General features: G+C 36.8%; 1 protein-coding gene across 16 annotated transcripts in view; it reads right to left on the bottom strand.

The window, feature by feature from the left end:
• The window catches only part of Camk2d (calcium/calmodulin dependent protein kinase II delta), a 295,467-nt gene that overhangs the window by 73,646 nt on the left and 201,778 nt on the right, over positions 1 to 20,043 (bottom strand). For 10 of the 16 annotated variants that reach the window (XM_045143310.1, XM_045143305.1, XM_045143303.1 and 7 more), the window contains exons 5-6: positions 8,687 to 8,752; positions 5,615 to 5,687 (exon numbers count right to left, since the gene is read on the bottom strand). In XM_045143310.1, coding sequence (XP_044999245.1) covers positions 5,615 to 5,687; positions 8,687 to 8,752 — 139 coding nt within the window. Of the gene's footprint in view, positions 1 to 4,611; positions 4,685 to 5,614; positions 5,688 to 8,686; positions 8,753 to 20,043 lie in introns of all 16 variants that reach the window. The other 6 variants (XM_045143306.1, XM_045143304.1, XM_045143315.1 and 3 more) reach the window with 1 other exon arrangement.

The following is a 20,043-nucleotide window of genomic DNA, read 5'->3' as shown; positions in this document are numbered from 1 at the left end:
TAAAATTCACCAGAACTAATCTCTGCATTAAAATTATTTATCATTTAGTAAATAACCTCACTGATTCTCTGTCTTATCCATCCACTTATTCCCATCCACTTAATGGTCTTTCATTGAAGAGTGGTATTCAGAAGGGAGGCAAACAGAGAAGGCAGCTTCCCCATCACAGACAACTAGCAGGGTTTTAATTTGCTCTAACAGAGTTAGTGGTGTCTATAGAATCTTCTATCCAAATTGCTACTCATGAGGTTGCTTACAATCATTTCTCACATATTTGAGTCCAAAATGCCTTACTACGTTGTGTGTCATTTGAAAAATCATAGTTTTAAAACTGTCTCCTCTGATCATTTTACTTGTGTCATTTGATTCACAGAAGTTGTATTATCTAGCTAGGCTTGTAGATGACAGGGATACATGACCTGATTTTTCTCTAATTTCTTGTGACCTTACGAATTATCACTTGTTACTACAACTTCTCTTTGATATGTTCTCTCTGAGCTGGTGTTTGTCAGTGGGTGTTTCCTCCTTCCTGGGAGGAGCAGAACTACATTCTCTACATACTTCACCTCATGCACACAAGGCTGACTCCTACATTGCTCTGCAGTGTATGCCTGCACACAGGAGTACCTAAGTTGCTGCTCAAGATGTTTCTGATAAATGTTTGGTTTTTTCTCTTTTTCATATTTAAATTTTCAACAACCAGTTCACAAATAGTCAAAAGTTTACTCTCTTCCTTACAGAAAAAGTCTGGTTTTGAGCTCCTCGATTTGACTGTCTTTATGTGGCTCAAATTAAATGTGGAGGATGTATTTCATCTTTTTGTTCTATGTTTATTTTCCAAACTTTGTTGGTTAATGTCATCTGACTAATTTTCAAAATAGAGAACTTTTACTTTATATATCAGTCTGTTGTCAAATTATGTTGCCTCTATTCCATATTATATATTTTATGACTTTCTAATATTTATATTTTATTTGTATTTAGTTGAGAGAGAGAGAGAGAGAGGCAGACAGAGAGGGGGAAAGAGAATGTGTGCACTGTCAATGAACTTGACACATGTGCCACTTTGGGCATCTGGCTTATGTGGGTCCTGAGGAGTTGAATCTGGGTCCTTTGGCTTTGCAGGCAAGTGTCTTAACCACTAAGCCATCCTTCCAACCCTCTTTTCTTTGTTTCATGATGTAGAAACTGTATATTTATGGAAGAGCTCCAGGTAGGACTATTTAAATTTTATGATTTACTAATTAGAATAATTTTATCAAATAATTCCTAATACTATTAGCAAAATTATTTCCTTGTCATTATCCTGTGCCTTTCTCTGATCTCTAGATTTTTAACTTATCCAGCTAACTGAACTAAGAGAAGGTAATGATTAAGCATTCAGACTTGGAATCCAATTGCATGAGTACAAATCATATGTACTTGCTGAGTGACCTTAAGTAAGTTTTCCACTTAAGGTTGCCACATGTTTTCTACATAATAAAGTGACGATATTAGAGTCCTTCTCAAAAAGTTATGAACATTCACATAATATGGTATAGAGTACACATTGAAAACTGCTTGGAAAATCGTATCTATTACTATTTTTATTACTAAGGTCCTCCTTTGGTCTGGATTTTCCAAAAGACTACAGTCCCATTCCAAAACTACAATGCTATAATTTAATCACCTCTATTAGCTATTTCTAATACTCTAGATCTATTATCAATGGAATGGCTATTTGGATGCAACCAAGAGCAAAGATTATAGTCTGTGTGTTCAGAGACTACCTGGTACTAAATGATATGCGTTTTCTACCTTGAGCTCTTTCCTTCCTATTTGTTCCTGATACATCATTATATTGCCTATTGTGCCTCAGTCTTGTTTCCTGGTGTTGATAATTTTCTGTTTTTAGATGCCAAAGGATAATCAAGTTATTCAAGTATCCCATAATGATCTTTGTTCTCAAGTTATATGTACTGTATTTTATCCAAGTATCAATTAACATACATATAATCTATTAATATTGCTCTTACATTACAAATGTATGATTTATATTTCTATTTAAATTTCATTTCTAAATTGAAAGACTATGTCACAAGTAATAGCTAGGTCAGGGTCCTTCATTGCTTATTGTAAATTAACATATTATAAGAAATAGCAGTTGTTCTATAGAGGCTTTGAAACAAAATGTAAAGCACTTAGAAGTTATCCTTGACAATAACACCTGCTCAATTTTCTAGTTTTTCTCTCATGGATATGGACTAAGGTAAACTTTGTGTATCTATATCTGAATTGCATAAGATCTAACACAGGAACTGCAATAAGGAAACAAAGAGAAGGCATAGAAACAGCAAGGGGGGAATTTTTATTCATTTTTATTTATTTATTTATTTATTTATTTATTTATTTTTAGTTTTCAAGTTACAGTTTCACCCAACCCAGGCTGGACTGAAATTCACTTGTAGTCTCAAGGTGGCCTGGAACTCACAGCAATACTCCTACTTCTGTCTCCCAAGTGCTGGGATTAAAGTTGTGCACCACCACACCTAGCTCAAGGGTAACTTTTGATTTAAAGCTGCCATCTTCATTTTACCATACAGGGAAGTATGCTGATATAAGCAGTGTATTTCTCATATACAGTATATATATTTTTTGGATAAAAGGTACAAAGCAAAGGTAGGAATTTAGCGTACTCATGGTATGTGTTTGTTGCCTTTAAATTAAAGTACATGCTTTGGAATCTCTACACAGTGCTCCACTGCCCATCCTTGAACATCAGTTCCAAAGAATCCTCAGTCTGACAAAAGGACAGCAATTACAGAAATTATAATAGCAAGGGTTCCTTTCCAAAGATCAGAATGAGAATGAAGAAACCTGACAGGTAATGTAGTGGGCTATCTCTTTTAGTAGTAAGCCTTTTTAGGAATCACGGGTTGGAATCTTTAATTACTGAATTTAGATCATACTTCAGAAAACAGTTTTCTTCACATTCAGTGTGCCAGGCCTACTGCCACTATACTCCATCTCTGAAAGACTCAGCTGAGTCTGGACAAATACAGTAATCCTACATTAGGATCCTTAATAGATCTTAAAAATCAGGGAAGAGAATACACAGTGTTCTCTGCATAGTTTTTAGAGACACTTATGGTCACATCAGTGAAGTAAAATTTTTTAAGTGATAAATTTCCCAAATAAAATAACCATAAAATAGTACAAATATTGTGCATGTCCATATAAGTTCAATGGAGAAGACTAGTAGTAAAGTGACATCTGAGAGGTAACAGAAAGAGCTCCAGATACAGTGATACTAAGGAATTTTTGAGGTGGTTGCCAAAGCCACAGATTTTCAAAGGAACATATTGTTTTCCTTTATTCCTAGTGGGTACATTTGTTAAGTGTTTGAAACTGCAAAGTTTGATCCTGACTCTTCCAAATAAATTCCATAGTTAAATTTCAGAGTCAAGTGAAATTAGAAGATTCTCAACAACTAAATCTATGTTTCACTTACACAACATATCTTCAGGTAACTGGATACTTAGGTATATATGACCTTAGTGCATTAAATGAACTGGAAGTAGAGATTCCTAGCTTCTCATAGCTATAAAATTATGCATAAGGGAAGCCAGTCTGAGTCCATTCACTGAAGACACACTGAACACAGTGTTAGACATTCTAAAGCTGATATATTGTTACTAATATTTGAAAAATGCTCATGTTGCAAAGAATTGGAAGTATATAGAAATGTATAGCATGATTACAATTTGCCATACCATATATTTTCTTTCTTTCAAATTTCACTATTTCTCAGAAATATTATCAGTCAAGTTAGAATGTTGTGAGAGGAAGGAACAGAAAATTTAATGGGAAAGTAGTCTCTTTCTGAACTGTTTCATTCGAAATGATCTATGAATTTCTTGTCTTCAATAGCAACAGAAACTATGTAAAGTCTTACAAGCATTCACAGATACTCATGAAAATGTAAATACGTGGTTCATATGCTTTATCTCATACGATGTGTCTTTATCCATCTGTATTTTTAGAGGAACCTAATGTCTTGGCTCTCAGGAACATAAATAAAAGAGAATCAAGAGGCTTCAGGATTTTCAGAATTCCCAGAGCAAATGGTGGAGGACAGATTTCTGAGTTGAAAAAGGTCCTCAACCACTTGGGATAAGAGTGTATGTTATAACTCATCATTTTGATAGTAATTTACATAGTGTTATATAATATAGAATATGCATACTATACATAATATATAATGTTAGGTAAATGTAAATAACACACTTAATCAGTGTCTGCAGAACAAGTTTAAAGAGAAGTCATACATCCTACTGATATGTCATATTAAAGTCTACATCCATTCTGAGAAGCAAGAAAATACATCAACCTATTTAGCATTAATGTTAGGAAATTATTTCTCTCTGGAAGTCAGATTTATTTTTCTCAAGTGTGTATTAAAGGAGAAATAACCTGAGAGATTGTTGTAGTGAGGGACAGTGGTTGGGTAATGTGTTGGAATGAGTCCATACAGCTTTATTGCTTATATTTTTGCCTTTTTATAGGCATAACTGCAGCTGAACAGTCATTAGAACTGTGTGGTGGCTTATCTTCTCAGGCAGCATTACTCACCTTTAGGTCCCGATGGACTACGCCCATCTGATGGCAGTGTAGCACAGCCTCCAGGATCTGCTGAATGCAATGACTGCATGCAAACACCAGGGGGCGTGTGTTAGTTCCAAGCTTACACTCACTGTCTGTATACCCTCAGAGAGACTGGGTTCAAGAGCAGTTAGCAGACAACTGGGATAGTATTTTAACTCCTTCAGTACTATAAACATATTGCCCAAGGAGAGTGACTACTACCTCAGAACAACCAGGATCTTGCCAGCTGTGAACCACAATGTTCAACACTTGTTCCAGAAAAATTTTGTCTGGAGCTCATTTCCGGGGTATAAATTCTTCAGGGAAATGAACTGGAGCACAAGTATAATTTTTGTAGCTGTTGTGCTCTGCCTCCTCCCAATCAATGCTCATAAATCGTTCCTTCTCCCATCTTTCCAGTATCATTCTAAAAGCCATCATATTAGCAGACAAGGCACCATTATGATTAAATTAGGATACTAATGAACTTTTGATAAATCATTAACTTTTTGTGCTTTAATTTAGTTGTACTTTAATTTAGCTGGCAATTCCGACCCCTTGCCTGAGGGCTCGTCAGACTCATGAAGCAATTTGTAACCAGTTGTTCTGCTCCAGCAACCCACAGTCTCAGAACAGAAGTGGTGTTGAAATCTACAGGCGGACATACATCACAGGACAAGTTTATTCCAGGCAAACGCTGCACAGTTCAGGAAACCTGCCCTCAAACTGCCTCTGGTGGTTGTTTGCTTGGAATCTTAACAGGTGGTATTGTTAACATTGCCTTTCTCTTCTTGCTATGATGTATATTTAGCCTGTAGATGAGCAAACTGAAAGAGGCACCATGCATCATCATTTCATTATTGACTCATTTCAAGAAAAAGTTGTAAAAAGCAAGAGAACCATTTTCAATACCCCCACCTCTGCCCTTTTCCCCGAAAAACAACAACAGAGAAACTCCTTTGATTCAGATTTATGGACTCCAAATACTGACCTTCAGGTCCCTGTGAACTATGCCATTTAGGTGACAATGATTTACACTTTCTAGAATCTGCTGTATACAATGACTGCAAAGATACAAGGGCAAAATGGAAGGGAAAACATTTTAAAGGCACATAATCACATTGAATACAAAATAAAATGAAGGTTCAAACAAAACAAACAAACAAAAATTATATTTGTCCATAAGTTTCTTAGCTTTACACTGGAATTAATGATGAATAAAGCTAATTCTCATTCTAACAAAAATGACATCCAACACAGAGTTTGTGACATATTCAGACAAAACAATTTGAGCTGTGCTTCTTGTTAGTAGTCTACAAATTAAGTCATCTCTATGTAGAAAATGAAATTTCCATATTAAATAAGAAACATTAATAAATAATTCCCAAAATGTTCTGGGAAGATTCTCTAGAGATACATTTTGCATGTACTTGTCATACACATCTAAACTGTTTAAAATCTGAGGTCACAATTATACATATGTGTTGAAACAAGAGGATAAACACAAATGAAGTGGTAGATAAAACAGGGGTTAAGAAAAAGGAGGGACACATTTACCACTCTGGCTTAGAAATGGTGCTTCCTGTGTAATACATAAGTAGGAAACTAATGCAAGTTTCCAGTAACATAGGAAGAATTTAACATAAACTCATAACATAAAATAAAGCCCCTTCACTGTAAGAGTGATCCAGGGAAGGGCTACGACATTTAAAATAAATGAATAACAAAGGTAATAAATAAATAAATTTAAAGTCCCCTAGACATTGCTAAAAACTTATTTCCATATACCTTAGAGGAAGAAGTTTGCTTATTAATCTGTTAAAATGTACCGTTGATACTATTTTTATTAAAGGTTTACTGATAGCAAATCAATTGCCAAACTAGAATAAATCTTTTCAGAGGCAGCCATAAGGTCCCAATGAGCTGCCACCTGACACAAAGTAATGAAGAATACATCACACAATGACTTTTGTTCACTGTGCAATTGAAATGCAAAAGCATATTCATTGACTCAAAGATGACAGAACAATTGATCAAGATATTTTCAATTATTTGGTATATAAGAATGAGCTTATTGACTTAAAGAAAAGCAATCACCATCTGATTGATCATGACTTTGCTTTTTCCAGCTCACTCTATCAACAATAGTACTAACCTCTCTGAATGGGAGTTGGTAAATTATGTAGCTTATTTGAGTACTGGGCACTAGTTATCCACTGCATTACTCCCTTTTTTCTCCAACCATATTAGCTTCATAATTTCTTTTAAGAATATCTTTTCTCAAGCTAACTACAACTTATTTATCCTGTGAATTAATAGAAAATGTCGAAGTAAATAATAATTTATATTAAATGATCCTCACCACTAGTTACTGGTGAAGAAGGGTTGAATTCTTGAAGAACAGTAAGAAAACATACTTTAAAACATTTTGAGGGGACATCTTCATTATGTTTGTAGTTGGGAAGATATTATTTTCTAGATATACTATGACTAATTCTCCAATTTTTGCAAGGTTACTTACTAAATGACCACTGGGGTTGATCTTATTTTCTACAGGGCTCTTCAACAATGAAAATATTCCTGTTTTATTTCAACCAATACTCTTTAAACATAATAGCTTAGAAAGACAAAGTAGATAAAATTATCTATCTTGGTCAATACTGTAAAGAAAATTATTACTTCCTAGTGACACAGGAAAAATACTTCAAAGACACTCTGAGGCCCCTTTTTGGGTGATTTATGTGAGAAAATATTTTTTTACTTGACTTTGGCAGTAATAATCCATTAAAAATTAGGGTATTGTCAAGTATAGATAAGTGCAGAATACAGTAAGCAGTAGTATTAAGCCATGAAAAATTAATGGTATTAAGCCAAAGAAATTTAGCAATTTAAGAGAGATATTTTTAAGACAGTATCTCACTGTATATATCCATTAAAGTGCTGGAATGACAGTAGGATTATAGGTGTGCATCAGGTGAATATCTGCTGAGGGTCCATACTGCAAGGAAGTTTAAAGAGCAGTAGACAGTGGAACAGAGAACCAATAACTAGATTTTCATTACCTCATGTACATCATTATTGAGTTATTTGCTCTTGATCAGATTTTTCAAATTAACTGACAACTACAGATCATACAAGGAATGCTGAGGAGAGTAAACAGCATCCAGTCTAAGTTATATCTAAATAAGTGGATTAATGTTACTTTATTACAAAAACATTACCTGTGAAAACCTAGAAAGTTTTAAATTAGACATTACCCTTTAAACAAACTTTCATGAAGATTTTACTAGTAAATAGGAAAAGAATTTTATTTGGGAACACTCAGAAATATCAAAATTAATGTTTCTCATGTCAAGAGGTCCAAGGGTTTTAATGAAACATTCAACATATTTGATAGCGAATGAAGACACCTAGAAGAGCTTACCAAAGTCTTTTGTGGTTATGTTTCTCCTGTGTGCACATGTGTGTGCGTGCATGTGTGTGGTGACCTAAAATCAACATTGAATGTCTTTATTGCTCTCCACTTTACTCAATGAACCACAAGTTCATTGATTCAGCTAGGCAGGCTAGTCAGCAAGCTCTGGGTTTCTCCCTGTCTCTGTCTCTCCAATGCTGGAATTCCAGTCACATAACACCATGCCTTCCAAATGAATGTATTTTGCTGTGGTTGCTAGGGATCCAAATTCAGGTTCTCATGCTTGTGCAGCCAGAATTTTACTGCTTAAGGCAATGTCCCAGCCCTGTTTCCGCTTTTGCTGCTCAATAGAACTTTCTGGGACTACAGACATACTGTCCGTTTGTTAGTCACAAGCCACCTGTTGCTATCAAGAACTTGTAATGTGGCTAGCTCAATTGAAAACTGATGGAAACAAATTACACTCAATTCATAGATGAAAATTCACTGAGAGAAACTTTCCTAAGGAAGGACTTATCATAAAAAGAAGTCCAAGAATGTATTTCGAGACTCTCATGCAAATTGTGCCATAACACATTCAACTTTCTATGTATGGATCAAATGTCAAGGTCAAATAACAACTTTTATATCTTGTCCAGGAGAAATCACCTGGCATCAGCTTCACTGTAATATTCTCTTGCTACGATGTCCTCAAACAGTTCTCCTCCAGTAACTCTGTAAAACAAACAAGACAATCACATTTATTTAAAAGAAAAAAAAAAAGACATCAGTAGTTTACAGCAACTTTTTATATAGAATTAATTTCCTTGGACTGGAGAGATGGCTCAGCATTTAAGCGCTTGCCTGTGAAGCCTAAGGACCTCGGTTCAATGCTCGATTCCCCAGAACCCACATTAGCCAGATACACAAGGGGTGCATGCGCCTGGAATTCGTTTGCAGTGGCTGGAGACTCTGGCGCACCCATTCTCTCTCTCTCTCTCTGCCTCTTTCTCTCTCTGTCTCTTGCTCTCAAATAAATAAATAAATAAACCAAAGAATAATTTTAAAAGAATTATGTTCCTTGTATTATATTTAAATAATAAGTATGGAAAAATTATTAATATTTAGTTTTCATAAAAGTAAAGTTTGTATTAATCTAACATTTCCATCTTTTCTATTCATCTTTATGTTGGTTGATCATGAGGTCACAAATTTTCTGTATGTCATAAACCTAGTCTGGCATATCTTTTATAGACAATGGTTAATATGAAAGATTTCATTTTGGTTTCACAAACATTAATTGAGGTCGGTCAAAAATATGACAGTTTAGGAACATTTTCTGAGCAAAGGAGATGATTATGGATTATGGAAGCTTTGATACTATCAGATACATCTCAGCATATCCTTTCAGTTTGTCTGTGTGCATCACTAAGATGCATTTCTTTTATTATTATTACTTAAAATACTTTATTTATTTGTTTGAGAGAGACAGAGGGAGAGGGAGAGAGACAGAAAGAGGAAACAGAAAGAATGTAAGAGTCAAAGGAAGGGTAGGACTCCTTACAATGTGCTCCCTCCAGACATAAAATGGCTTAGATATCCATGACCTCACAGTGCCTGACACTACCTACACAAGACCATCATAGGAGGAGGGAAAGATCATGACATCAAAATAAAAGAGAGACTGATTGAGATGGGGAGGGGATATGATGCAGAATGGAATTTCAAAGGGGAAAGTGGGGGGAGGGAGGGTATTACCATGGGATATTTTTTGTAATCATGGAAAATGTTAATAAAAATTGAGAGGAAAAAAAGAGGCAAAATGAGAGAGGTGGGGGGGGGGAGAGAGAGACAGAAAGAGGCAAAAAGAGAGATAGGGAGGGAGAGAGAGAGAGAGAGAAGTATGTGTGCACCAGGGTCTGCTGCCACTGTAAACGAACTCCAGATGCAAGTGCCACTTTATGTATCTGGCTTTACATGGGTACTAGGGAATCAAACCCAGGCCAAATTTTATAAAAAAAAAAGTGTGTTTAACCATTGAGCCCTCTCTCCAGCCCAAGATATATTTCTTATTAGTAATATGCACACACTTTCCATAAAATAGTATCATGCAATATCTATGATTAATATTGTGTTTTTACATTATGTTAGACTAAGGGCTGTTTCATATTGGCAGCAATTTCTCTTGTTGAAAATAACAACATGGAGCTAGAGAGATGTTTCTATAGGTAAATTCCTTGCCATAGAAGCCTGAGGACTTAAGTTTGGATTCCAAGTACCTATGCTGGAGGTGTTGGGAAATGGCTGTAATCCAGCTCTGGGAAAGTGAAGACAGGGAATTCCTAAGGCTCAATATCCAGGTAGACTTGCTGAATGAACTGCTGAACGAACTCCAGGTTCAGAATGACACATGTCTCAAGGTGATAGAGGAAGATACCCATATCAATCTATGGCCTCCACATACACACACACAAAATGCACACTTGCACATATACATATGAATATATATGCACACACAAACAGCCCAAGTACTCGTTTGTACACATGTGTAAACAAATATATTTCCATATTGCATAGTATTTCATGAAGAAAAATTTGTGTAATTATTTTTATTAATAAAGTATCCATGTGTAAAATTTTCTTGGGAAAACGACATACTGCAAGCCAAAAGCATTACTAATAATGGTTATCAGTAAGCAAAAACATCTATATGGTTGTAAAAAAATGTTGGCTTTTATCAATATGCATTTCTTTACTCTCAGTGGGGTAGAAGGTTATCTATGAGTGGTCCCTTCCTCTGCTATGACCTGATTGGATTTAAAGAAAAAAAATTAGTTTGGCGGTTTATCTTTACAATAACTAATATGTTCTGAGTGTTCACAATGTATAATATAGTGTACAAAGTATAATGTCAACATAGAAATCAACACCATTCTCCTCTGAGGTACTCAAGGTTTCTGTTGAGTGGTTACAGAGCCTTATGTAGCACAGTAGGCCCCCCACACCATAGTTAGTGCCCACAGGCACGTTCCAGTCAGCCTTCTCAATAGAGACACTGCCAATCTTTCCAGAAAGTCAGAAGATGAGCCATTTGGAGAGACATTGAGTGAAGGCATAAAGCTTTGTGTATGACCATTATGGAGGAAGATCCTACAAAGTAGTTTCTTTTTCTCTCCTTTGTCTTGATGGTTTGTTACATTCTGAAACACTATCAAATGCCAGTATGTCCCAGAGAGAAGCATTTAGTATTCTCTACTCTAGGTTCTTCTTTTTCCTGAATAAAATGACAGAACAGGAAAAAATGAAAGTTTGAACATTGATTCAATCTGTCCTTCATACTCCAGGTCATTCTGGAGTCTTCAAAGTCCTTTATATTTTTTAAAATCTGTACATGCTATGCATGTGTGTGTATGTTTGTATGTCTGTGGGTCCATGTGTGCAGACATGAGGGCATATGTGGGGGTCAGGTGTCTTTCTCAGTAGCACTCCATCTTTTTTCCTGAAATAGGGTGTTCTTCTGAACCTCGAGCTCTCTAATTTGGTTAGAGTAGCTACCCAGCAAGCCCCAGGAATCCTCCCTTCTCTGTCTTTATAGAGCTAGGAGTTTAAGCACATGCTGTCGAGCCCAGCTTTTGTATGGGGGGGCTGGAAATCTGAGCTCTGGTCTTCATGTGTGGCACTTTACCCACAGAGTTATCTTTCCAGCCTCTTCAAATTCTCTTAATGTGGAAAACATTTCCAATTTTAATACTTTAGTTTATGATCAAAACACTGCAGAAACTACAGATGGAAGGACCATATCTCAACACAATAAAGGCTAAAAAGGCTATATAAAAAGAACCTTGGGCTCAATTCATACTAGATAGGGAAAAATTAGAAGTTTCAATTATGATAGCAAACAAGATAGGGGTGCCCACTCTCATCACTGCTCTTCGACATAGTACTAGAACTCCTTAGCCCAAGCAGTAAGACAGGAGAAAGAAATAAAAGAGATGCAAATTGGAAAGGAAGAAGTCAAATTAGACTTACTTGTAGATGACATGGTTTTATATATAAATGACCCAAAAGACTCCACATAAAAGCTCCTGAAGGTGATAAACTCTTTCAGTAAAGTGGCAGAATTAAAAATCAACACATAAAAATCTGTAGCATTTCAATACTCTAAAAACAAATACACAAAGAGATCAGCAAGGCTCTCCCATTTTCAATAGCCACACACATTAAAAAATCTTGGAATATCACTAACCAAGGAAGTGAAAGATATATAATGAAATGATTAAACACTGAATAAAGAAATCAAGGATGATATAAGAAGATGAAAAGACCTCTTAAGCTCATGAACTGAAAGAATCAACATCATAAAAATCAATTTTGTAGACTCAATGCAAGTCCTATTAAAATTCTGGCAAATTTCATCACAGAGATAGAAAAATAGTCTCAAAATCCATACTGGTACTCAAGGCCACAGTTATCCAAAACTATCCTCAGCAAAAGAAACAAGTCAGGAGGTTATCACCATACTTGACTTCAAATTATACTACAAAGCCATCAAAATAGCATAGTATTGGCAAAGTAACAGACATATAGACCAATGGAACAGAAAAGAAGATCCAAGCCTAATAGTGCAAGTAAATACAGCTACCTGATCTTTGACAAATGAGCCAACAATGCACACTTGAGAAAAGATAGCATTTTCAACAAATGGTGCTGGAAAATGTAGAAAAATGAAGGTAGATTCACTCTCACTCCACTCACAATGCACAAAAATCAACACCAGATGGATTAATGACCTCATTTTAAGACCTGAAACTCGAAAATAATTGGAGAAAAAGATAGGGAGAAATGCTCTAAGATACAGAAGTGGCAAAAGACTTATTAAACAGGACCCCTTTAGCTCAGGAAATTAAGTAAACACTCAACCAGGAGGATCTCACATCACTAGTCACTAGGGAAATACAAACTACAACTTTGAGATTCCATCTTACTCCAGACAGAATGACAATCATCAAAAAAATCAAATGACACCAAATGCTGGTGAGACTGTGGGAAAAGAGGGACCCCTATTCAGTGCTGGTGGGAATACAAACAACCACTATGGAAATCAGTATGGAGACTCCTTTGACCCAGATATTCCACTCTTCATTATCTACCTTAAAGACTCCACTAACCATGTTTATTGCCATTGTACTGACAATAACTAGGGATTAGAATCAACCCAGATGCTCATAGATTGATGAATGGATAATGAAGATGTGGGTATACACAATGGAAATGCAGATGTCAGTGAATATTGGGAATACAAGATCCACCAACATAAAAAAAAAAAATGCCAGCAGAATGCTCTCAACAAGATGTGTGATCTCTACCACATTTTCCAGAGTCCAGAAGAAATTGCAGAGGAAGCAGTGACATGAGTATTGCTGCCAATGCTATCCCACATCCACATCAAGGAAAAAAATAAATGTGTTGAAGCAAAACCCAAAATAACAGAAATACAAAGGCTAGAGAGAATCCAACACTAACCAATAACACTAATTGATAACACACCTGCCCAGACTTAGGGACCTTGGTAGAATAGGGTGGGAAGAGTGGTAGAGCCACATGGTTGATAGAACACCATGCAGCACAGCTCCCTCCAGAGAAAGAGGCCTCCATACCCCACAGTGAACACCAATAACCCTACTGAGGCAAGTCCTCAGGGAAATGGGAGCTGGGGGTGGGGGACACACTACAACCCATGTTAAAATTAATTAATTATGAAGAAGAAAAGAAAGTCTATTATCATTAATAAAATGATTGGCTTTTTTTTTAATTAAACATGAATTCTGTGAGAGATACTGGTTCCTTGGGATCCTGACCTTTCTCATCATAGCACCTAACCCAATATCAATTTAATATATTGGCTCAGTTAATGGCTTCTGGAACCATAATCATAAATTAAGTGAGTTAGAAAATTACACTACCCATTTCATTTACATTAAGTCTAGATTTTCTATGGGTTTACAAGAGATAGAAATCAGCAGACTAAGCTTGATTATATATCACAGTGAATTTTATTTCTTGAAGTTTCTCTTCTTAAAGGAGAATCTTAAAGAGACACAATTAGGAGATGGGCTGGGGAGATGGCATAGTAGTTAAGAGCATTTGAAGCACAAGCATGAGGGCCTGACTGATCCCCAGGACCCATGGAATAAGCTGGGCATGGGCAATCACTTCTAACCCTTCTCCCAAGGCAGGCAGAGACTGGAGAATCTCTGGTAGTCGCTGGTCAGCCAGTCTGACCAAAATCCAGTAGATCCAGGTTCAGTGACAGACTGTTTCAAACAAACTAGCAGAAGAGTGACAGAGGAGAAAACCTGACATTCTCTAGTTGTTACATACCTGCCAGCAGGGCATGCATATCTGAACACAAAAATGTGCACATACAACACACAGCATACAAACACACTCAACAAGGAGTCAGAACTAACATTCTCATTATCTTCACTGAACTATAATGTCTTTAAACAAAGTGGAAGGATGTTTGGTGGATACTGGGAATCAAATGCAATACCTCACACATGATATGCTATCTCCAGCAAGATATTGAGATTTTTCATGTTGAAGTTTAGATTGTGTTAACTGTCTTTGAAGCATTCTCTGCCATTGTCTAGCATTTTAGTTTGCCCCACTATTTAAAAATATCTCTGTGTAAATTAAACCATTTTATCATTTCTGCAACATGTATGATAAATTTATAAAAAGGAAAATGTGGGAATTTAGGATAGAATTCTCTGCTTTAAAAATAAAATATTGAATTTCCTATCTTTAACTCATTTCCACACTCAGATTATTGCTTAATGAAGCACAGAATTAAGCAATAGTTATTGCAGCTTTGAAAAATTTTAGTAAGCTATATGAATTTCCTAATGCTACAAATTAAATCAGTCTTATGAATAAACTATTAGATTAAATCAGTAATTAGGGATTTGTGAATAAACTGGCACTGGAGTTCTGCTATGATCTGAAGCATATTGATTCAAGATTTGAAGCATTAGTTACTATTTATAAATATCTACAATATTGAGCATACAGAGAAAAAAGGATTAACTACTAAAAAATGCAGACACCATGTATCAAAAAGACATATACTTTGTTGTTTGTTTTATTTAGAGGGCTCTTAATGTATACTGTATGAGTCTTTGGAATGAAGTTTTCTCTTGTTTCATATGAATATATTATGGCTTAGAAGTGATCAGAAGTAGTTTCATCTTGAATAAAGTATTTGTAAAATTTCACAAATAATACAGCCCTATAAGGCCAAGATGGGTACTCCAGAAGACAAAACAATGGCACACACAGTAACTCAAGAAGTTGCTTTGACCTGAAAATCTGAACTGGCTCCTGAGGTAGTGGAGGAAAAGCATGGAGCCTTAGGCTTAGTGAGTTGGAAAGCAGGAAGCCACATCAGGCCTACCTAACACATAGGGAGGAGGTGATCTTCACAGACCAGGACTACAATCACCCTGGAAAAGAAGTCACCCTCACTCCAGTATAAGTGTACCACTAAGGGATGAACCCTATGAGTTCAGGCCACCAAACCTGAGTCCAAGTTTATGAGCAGAAGAAGATTAGTCTACTAAGCAGTTAGCAAGTTAGCTACCACAAGTCAGGTTATTCTTAATGGTTCTTATAAGGATGGGGCATAGGCCTCCTCACACTGCAGTGGTGGTGTGGTTTCATCATGTGACAACAGCAGAAGTGTGAGGACTGTATTTGTGATAACACTGTCATCTGTCTGCACACTGCCAACACACTGCCTTCCATATTGTTGAACAAGCACAGTAGCTAGTTCCTGAGTGGTTCCAAGTATGTGATGGACTGAATTTCTGCATCCCTTTCAGATGTTGAGATTTACATTCCTAAGTTATAGCATTAAGAGGTGGGGCCTGTGTTAGGACATGATGGCCAAGTCCCTTAGGAAAGGGACCAGAGAGATCCCTCTCACTGCTTTCCTGCCTGTGAGGATGCAATGGGATGTCTCCTATGTGCAGCCCACACAATACTGGGCCCAATTTCGGACTCCTCACCTACAGAAATGGCACAAGTCAATGCCTGTTTTTGAAGCTATCCAACAACCTGAGGTAAGCAATGTGCCAAGATCAATGCTGCCCTGAGTATCTAAAAGGCCTGTATAGTAGGTATTGGTAGTGTTTCCACTCAGTAATGACGATTAAAGACTTTCCTAAAAAAAATATAATAATAATAATAAAGTACGCATAAGGAAGAAAAGGGGCTTGCAAATTCTCCAGCTTCATTTTTTTTTTTCTCTTGGGTAGAACTTAGAAAGGAAAAAAAGAAAGGCGAGTCAGATCTGTCTGGGTAGTACCAAAGGTCATTTGGAAGAAGTTTTATGGTGTATTTATGTCAAAGACAACCCCCTCACACATATGCCCTTTATAGCTCTGATTAGACAGTTGACTGGTGAAGGCCACAGTCTAGACAAGAGAGAGTAAAGTCAATTAGGGGTCATTTCATGGGGTTGCCCCTGCATGGCAAAACTCTCAGCCCCTGTCCCCACTGTAGATGTGCCAGCATTACTAACATATCAGTGTGACAACTAATGTGCCAATTCCACTTAATTTCAGTCTCCCCAAGCACCCCTCAGAGACCTCTGAAGAGTTCAGGAGTGATGCAATGGGAAATATATGTTCTGAGATACTGATGCAGTCAAGCCAGTCACTGGCATAAGGATCTTTCAAGTGAGCACAGGGTTTATAAGACATTGGATCTTCAATGCCTTTCATACAAAAATCAATGTGCAGAAATAAACAGCTTGTCTATATACCAGTATGAACATGTTGACAAAGAAATGGTAAAAACAATCCCATTCACAATAACTTCCCTCTCCCCTCATAAACGTGCGCGTGCGCACACACACGCACACACACACCAACAAAACCTTCAGCTAAGAATAAACCTAACCAAGAAGCTAAGACTTCGACAATGAAAACTGTAAAACTGAAGAAAGTTATGATACTCTTAGAAAATGGAAAGATACCCCATGTTCATGGATTGACCCAATTAATCCTGTAAACATAGTTATATTGCCTAAATTGATAAACAGACTCAAAGCAGCCCTATCAAAATTCTAATGAGACTTCACAGAAATGAAGAAAACAAGGACTAAGGAGATGGCTCAGATGGTAAGGTGCTTGCTGTACAAGGTGAGGACCAGTCCAAATCCCTAGTATCTATGTAAATACCAGTAATTATGGTACATGGCCGGGCATGGTGGCGCATGCCTTTAATCCCAAGACTCGGGAGGCAGAGGTAGGAGGATTGCCATGAGTTCTAGGCCACCCTAAGAATACAGAGTGAATTCCAGGTCAGCCTGGGCTAGAGTGAGATGCTACCTCAAAAAGAAAAAAAAAAAAAAAAACACACACAAAAAAGCTTTAAATGCACATCGAATCAATACAATAGTATGCCGGCACAAAGCTCTTCAGTAGCTGTCTACTGATTTTATGGGCAAATTCCCTTCTGGACTTTCATGTCCCTGCATAGGTTATTGTGGTATTTTTTGGTTTAATTTTATTTATTTATTTGAGAGTGACAGACAGAAAGAAAGAGGCAGAGAGAGAGAGAGAGACAGACAGACAGACGGACAGAGAGAATGGGCACGCCAGGGCCTCCAGCCACTGCAAATGAACTTCAGACATGTCCGCCTCCTTGTGCATCTGGCTGACGTGGGTCCTGGGGAATTGAGCCTCAAACTGGGGTCCTTAGACTTCATAGGAAAGTGATTAACCACTAAGTCATCTCTCCAGCCCCTATTGTGGTAAGTTAATATGAAATAGCTGCATGAGGTTTGAATGCAATGTGGCAATTTTGCAGGTGGATTCTTGCTAGAGAAAGTGTGTTGCTAGGATGGACTTTAAGGTGCTATAGCTCAGCCCCCATGTTGCTAGAGCTCTTCTCACTCTCTTGCTGTTTTATGCAGCTGCTATGACAAGAAATGATGCCCAGTCTCCACTCCACTATCCTCATCCTTTCCCTCATGTGATGCAGCTTTCCCATGAGACTGTCAGCCCACATAAGTCCTTGCCTCTTCTCAGCTGTTTTTGATTGGGTATTTTCTTTTCCAGCAACACAAACATCTACAATGATTATACTACCCTTATCTGTGGCATCCATATGCCCTCACTCTAGCCACCATGGTGTGCCTCTCCCTCAAGGTCACTGAGCTTCTTGCTCATGGGCTCTGTGCATGCCTGTTTCTCTTGTAGATATTATTATTTTAAATTTTTTTTGTTTACTTATTTGAGAGAGAATGGAGTGGCAAGAGAATGGGCACACCAGGGCCTCTAGTCACTGCAAGTTAACTCCAAACATGTGGGACACCTTGGGCATCTGGCTTTACGTGTGTACTGGGGGACTGAAACTGGGGGATTGAACCTAGGTCCTTTTGCTTTGCAGGAAAGTGGCTTAACTGCTAAGCCATCCCGCCAGTCCCAGATGTTATCTCATAATAATAGTAATACACTTCTTATTTAGCATGTCTTTCATAAACATACCAAAAACTGCTTTACCAACTCTATAACCAACAAAAATCAATAATGAAAAAATGACTTATGACTGAAACATAATTATACTATGCGAAATAAAGGAAGAGAATAAGTTAATGTTTCTCCCATTGATGTGATTGAATTCCTAATTTTTTAAAAAAAAAACCTTATTTTGAGCATATATGAACATACTGCAAATTGGTTGTATTTCCCTCAGGTTATCCTCTTGTCCCCTCTCCCCTTCTCCTATTCGACTGAGGGCCCTCCTCAGTGGTGTGAAGGGAACTGTTAATCACTGTCACTGTGAGGTCAGGAGTGTACCAGTCTTTTAGATTAGCCATTGAGGTTCTTTTTCTCTCTCTCTCTCATCTATCATCATCTATGTAATCTATCAATAATCTATATCTATCTTTCTATCTAACTATCTATCAATCATTTATGTGGTTTAATAAGGTGATTTGTGAATATCTGATTAAGTATTCAGGAAATTTTCCAAACAGTTCATATCAAATGCATGTTTCTTGGAGAACATAATGCTGCTTAGTGGTAGAGCACTTGTTTAATATGCATGAGACCCTGAATTACTTCTCTAGCACTACAACAAAGAAAATTAAGCAAGTAAAAAAGAATGTTTCCTGAAGGCAAATGATAGATTATAATGTTGGCATTAAAAATATTTCATATGAATCCAAACCATGGTGCAATACCATCACATAACTATTAGGCTAGTCATCATTAATTAAACAGAAAATTACAAGTGCTGAAGAAAATGTGAAGAAACTGAAATTCTGGTACATTGTTGGTGGGAAGGAAAAATCACAGTGCTGTATCATAGTTCCCCCAAACGAATTAAAAGTAGAATTACTACATGATCCATTTCTGGACACATACCTTGAAAACTTAAGAGTAGGATCTCAAGAAGATACTTGTATATCTATTTTCATGGCAGCAATATCCATTACGTTTAACGCAATTTGATGAATATATAACAAAATACGTTAAATATATGTGATGATATATAGTCAGCTTTAAAAAGATTCTGACACATGACACAACATGGATGAAGCTTGAGAACTTGTGCTAAGTGAAACAGGCCACTAACAAGAACTTAAATACTTTATGATCTTTTTTATATGGGTAGCTAAAATAATCAAAATCATAAAGACAGAATGTGTGGAAGTCGCTACTGGGAGTTGGTGGAGTAGAAAATAGGGACAATAAGCCAGTTGTTAAATAGATCATTTTCATCTTAATTAAAAAAAAAAATTAGACAGCAAGGTCCAGTAGAGAATGATATAGAATAAGCATCCCAGCTTATCCCATGAAATCCATGTACTCATTTCAAGTCATAATTTTCTATACTGTGTTTGACTTGCTTATAAATACAGGGAGAAAAGATGGAAAATTCAGAGTACTAGAAAAGTGTTGTCAATTTTATTCTGCAATGGGTGGCTGTATTCTGGCCCATTGGTACTCTCT

This window comes from Jaculus jaculus, chromosome 2 (genome assembly GCF_020740685.1).
Source record: "Jaculus jaculus isolate mJacJac1 chromosome 2, mJacJac1.mat.Y.cur, whole genome shotgun sequence".
Taxonomy (NCBI): Eukaryota; Metazoa; Chordata; class Mammalia; order Rodentia; family Dipodidae; genus Jaculus; species Jaculus jaculus.
Note: the sequence above shows the minus strand (reverse complement) of the source record. Positions and strands in the feature narration are given on the sequence as shown.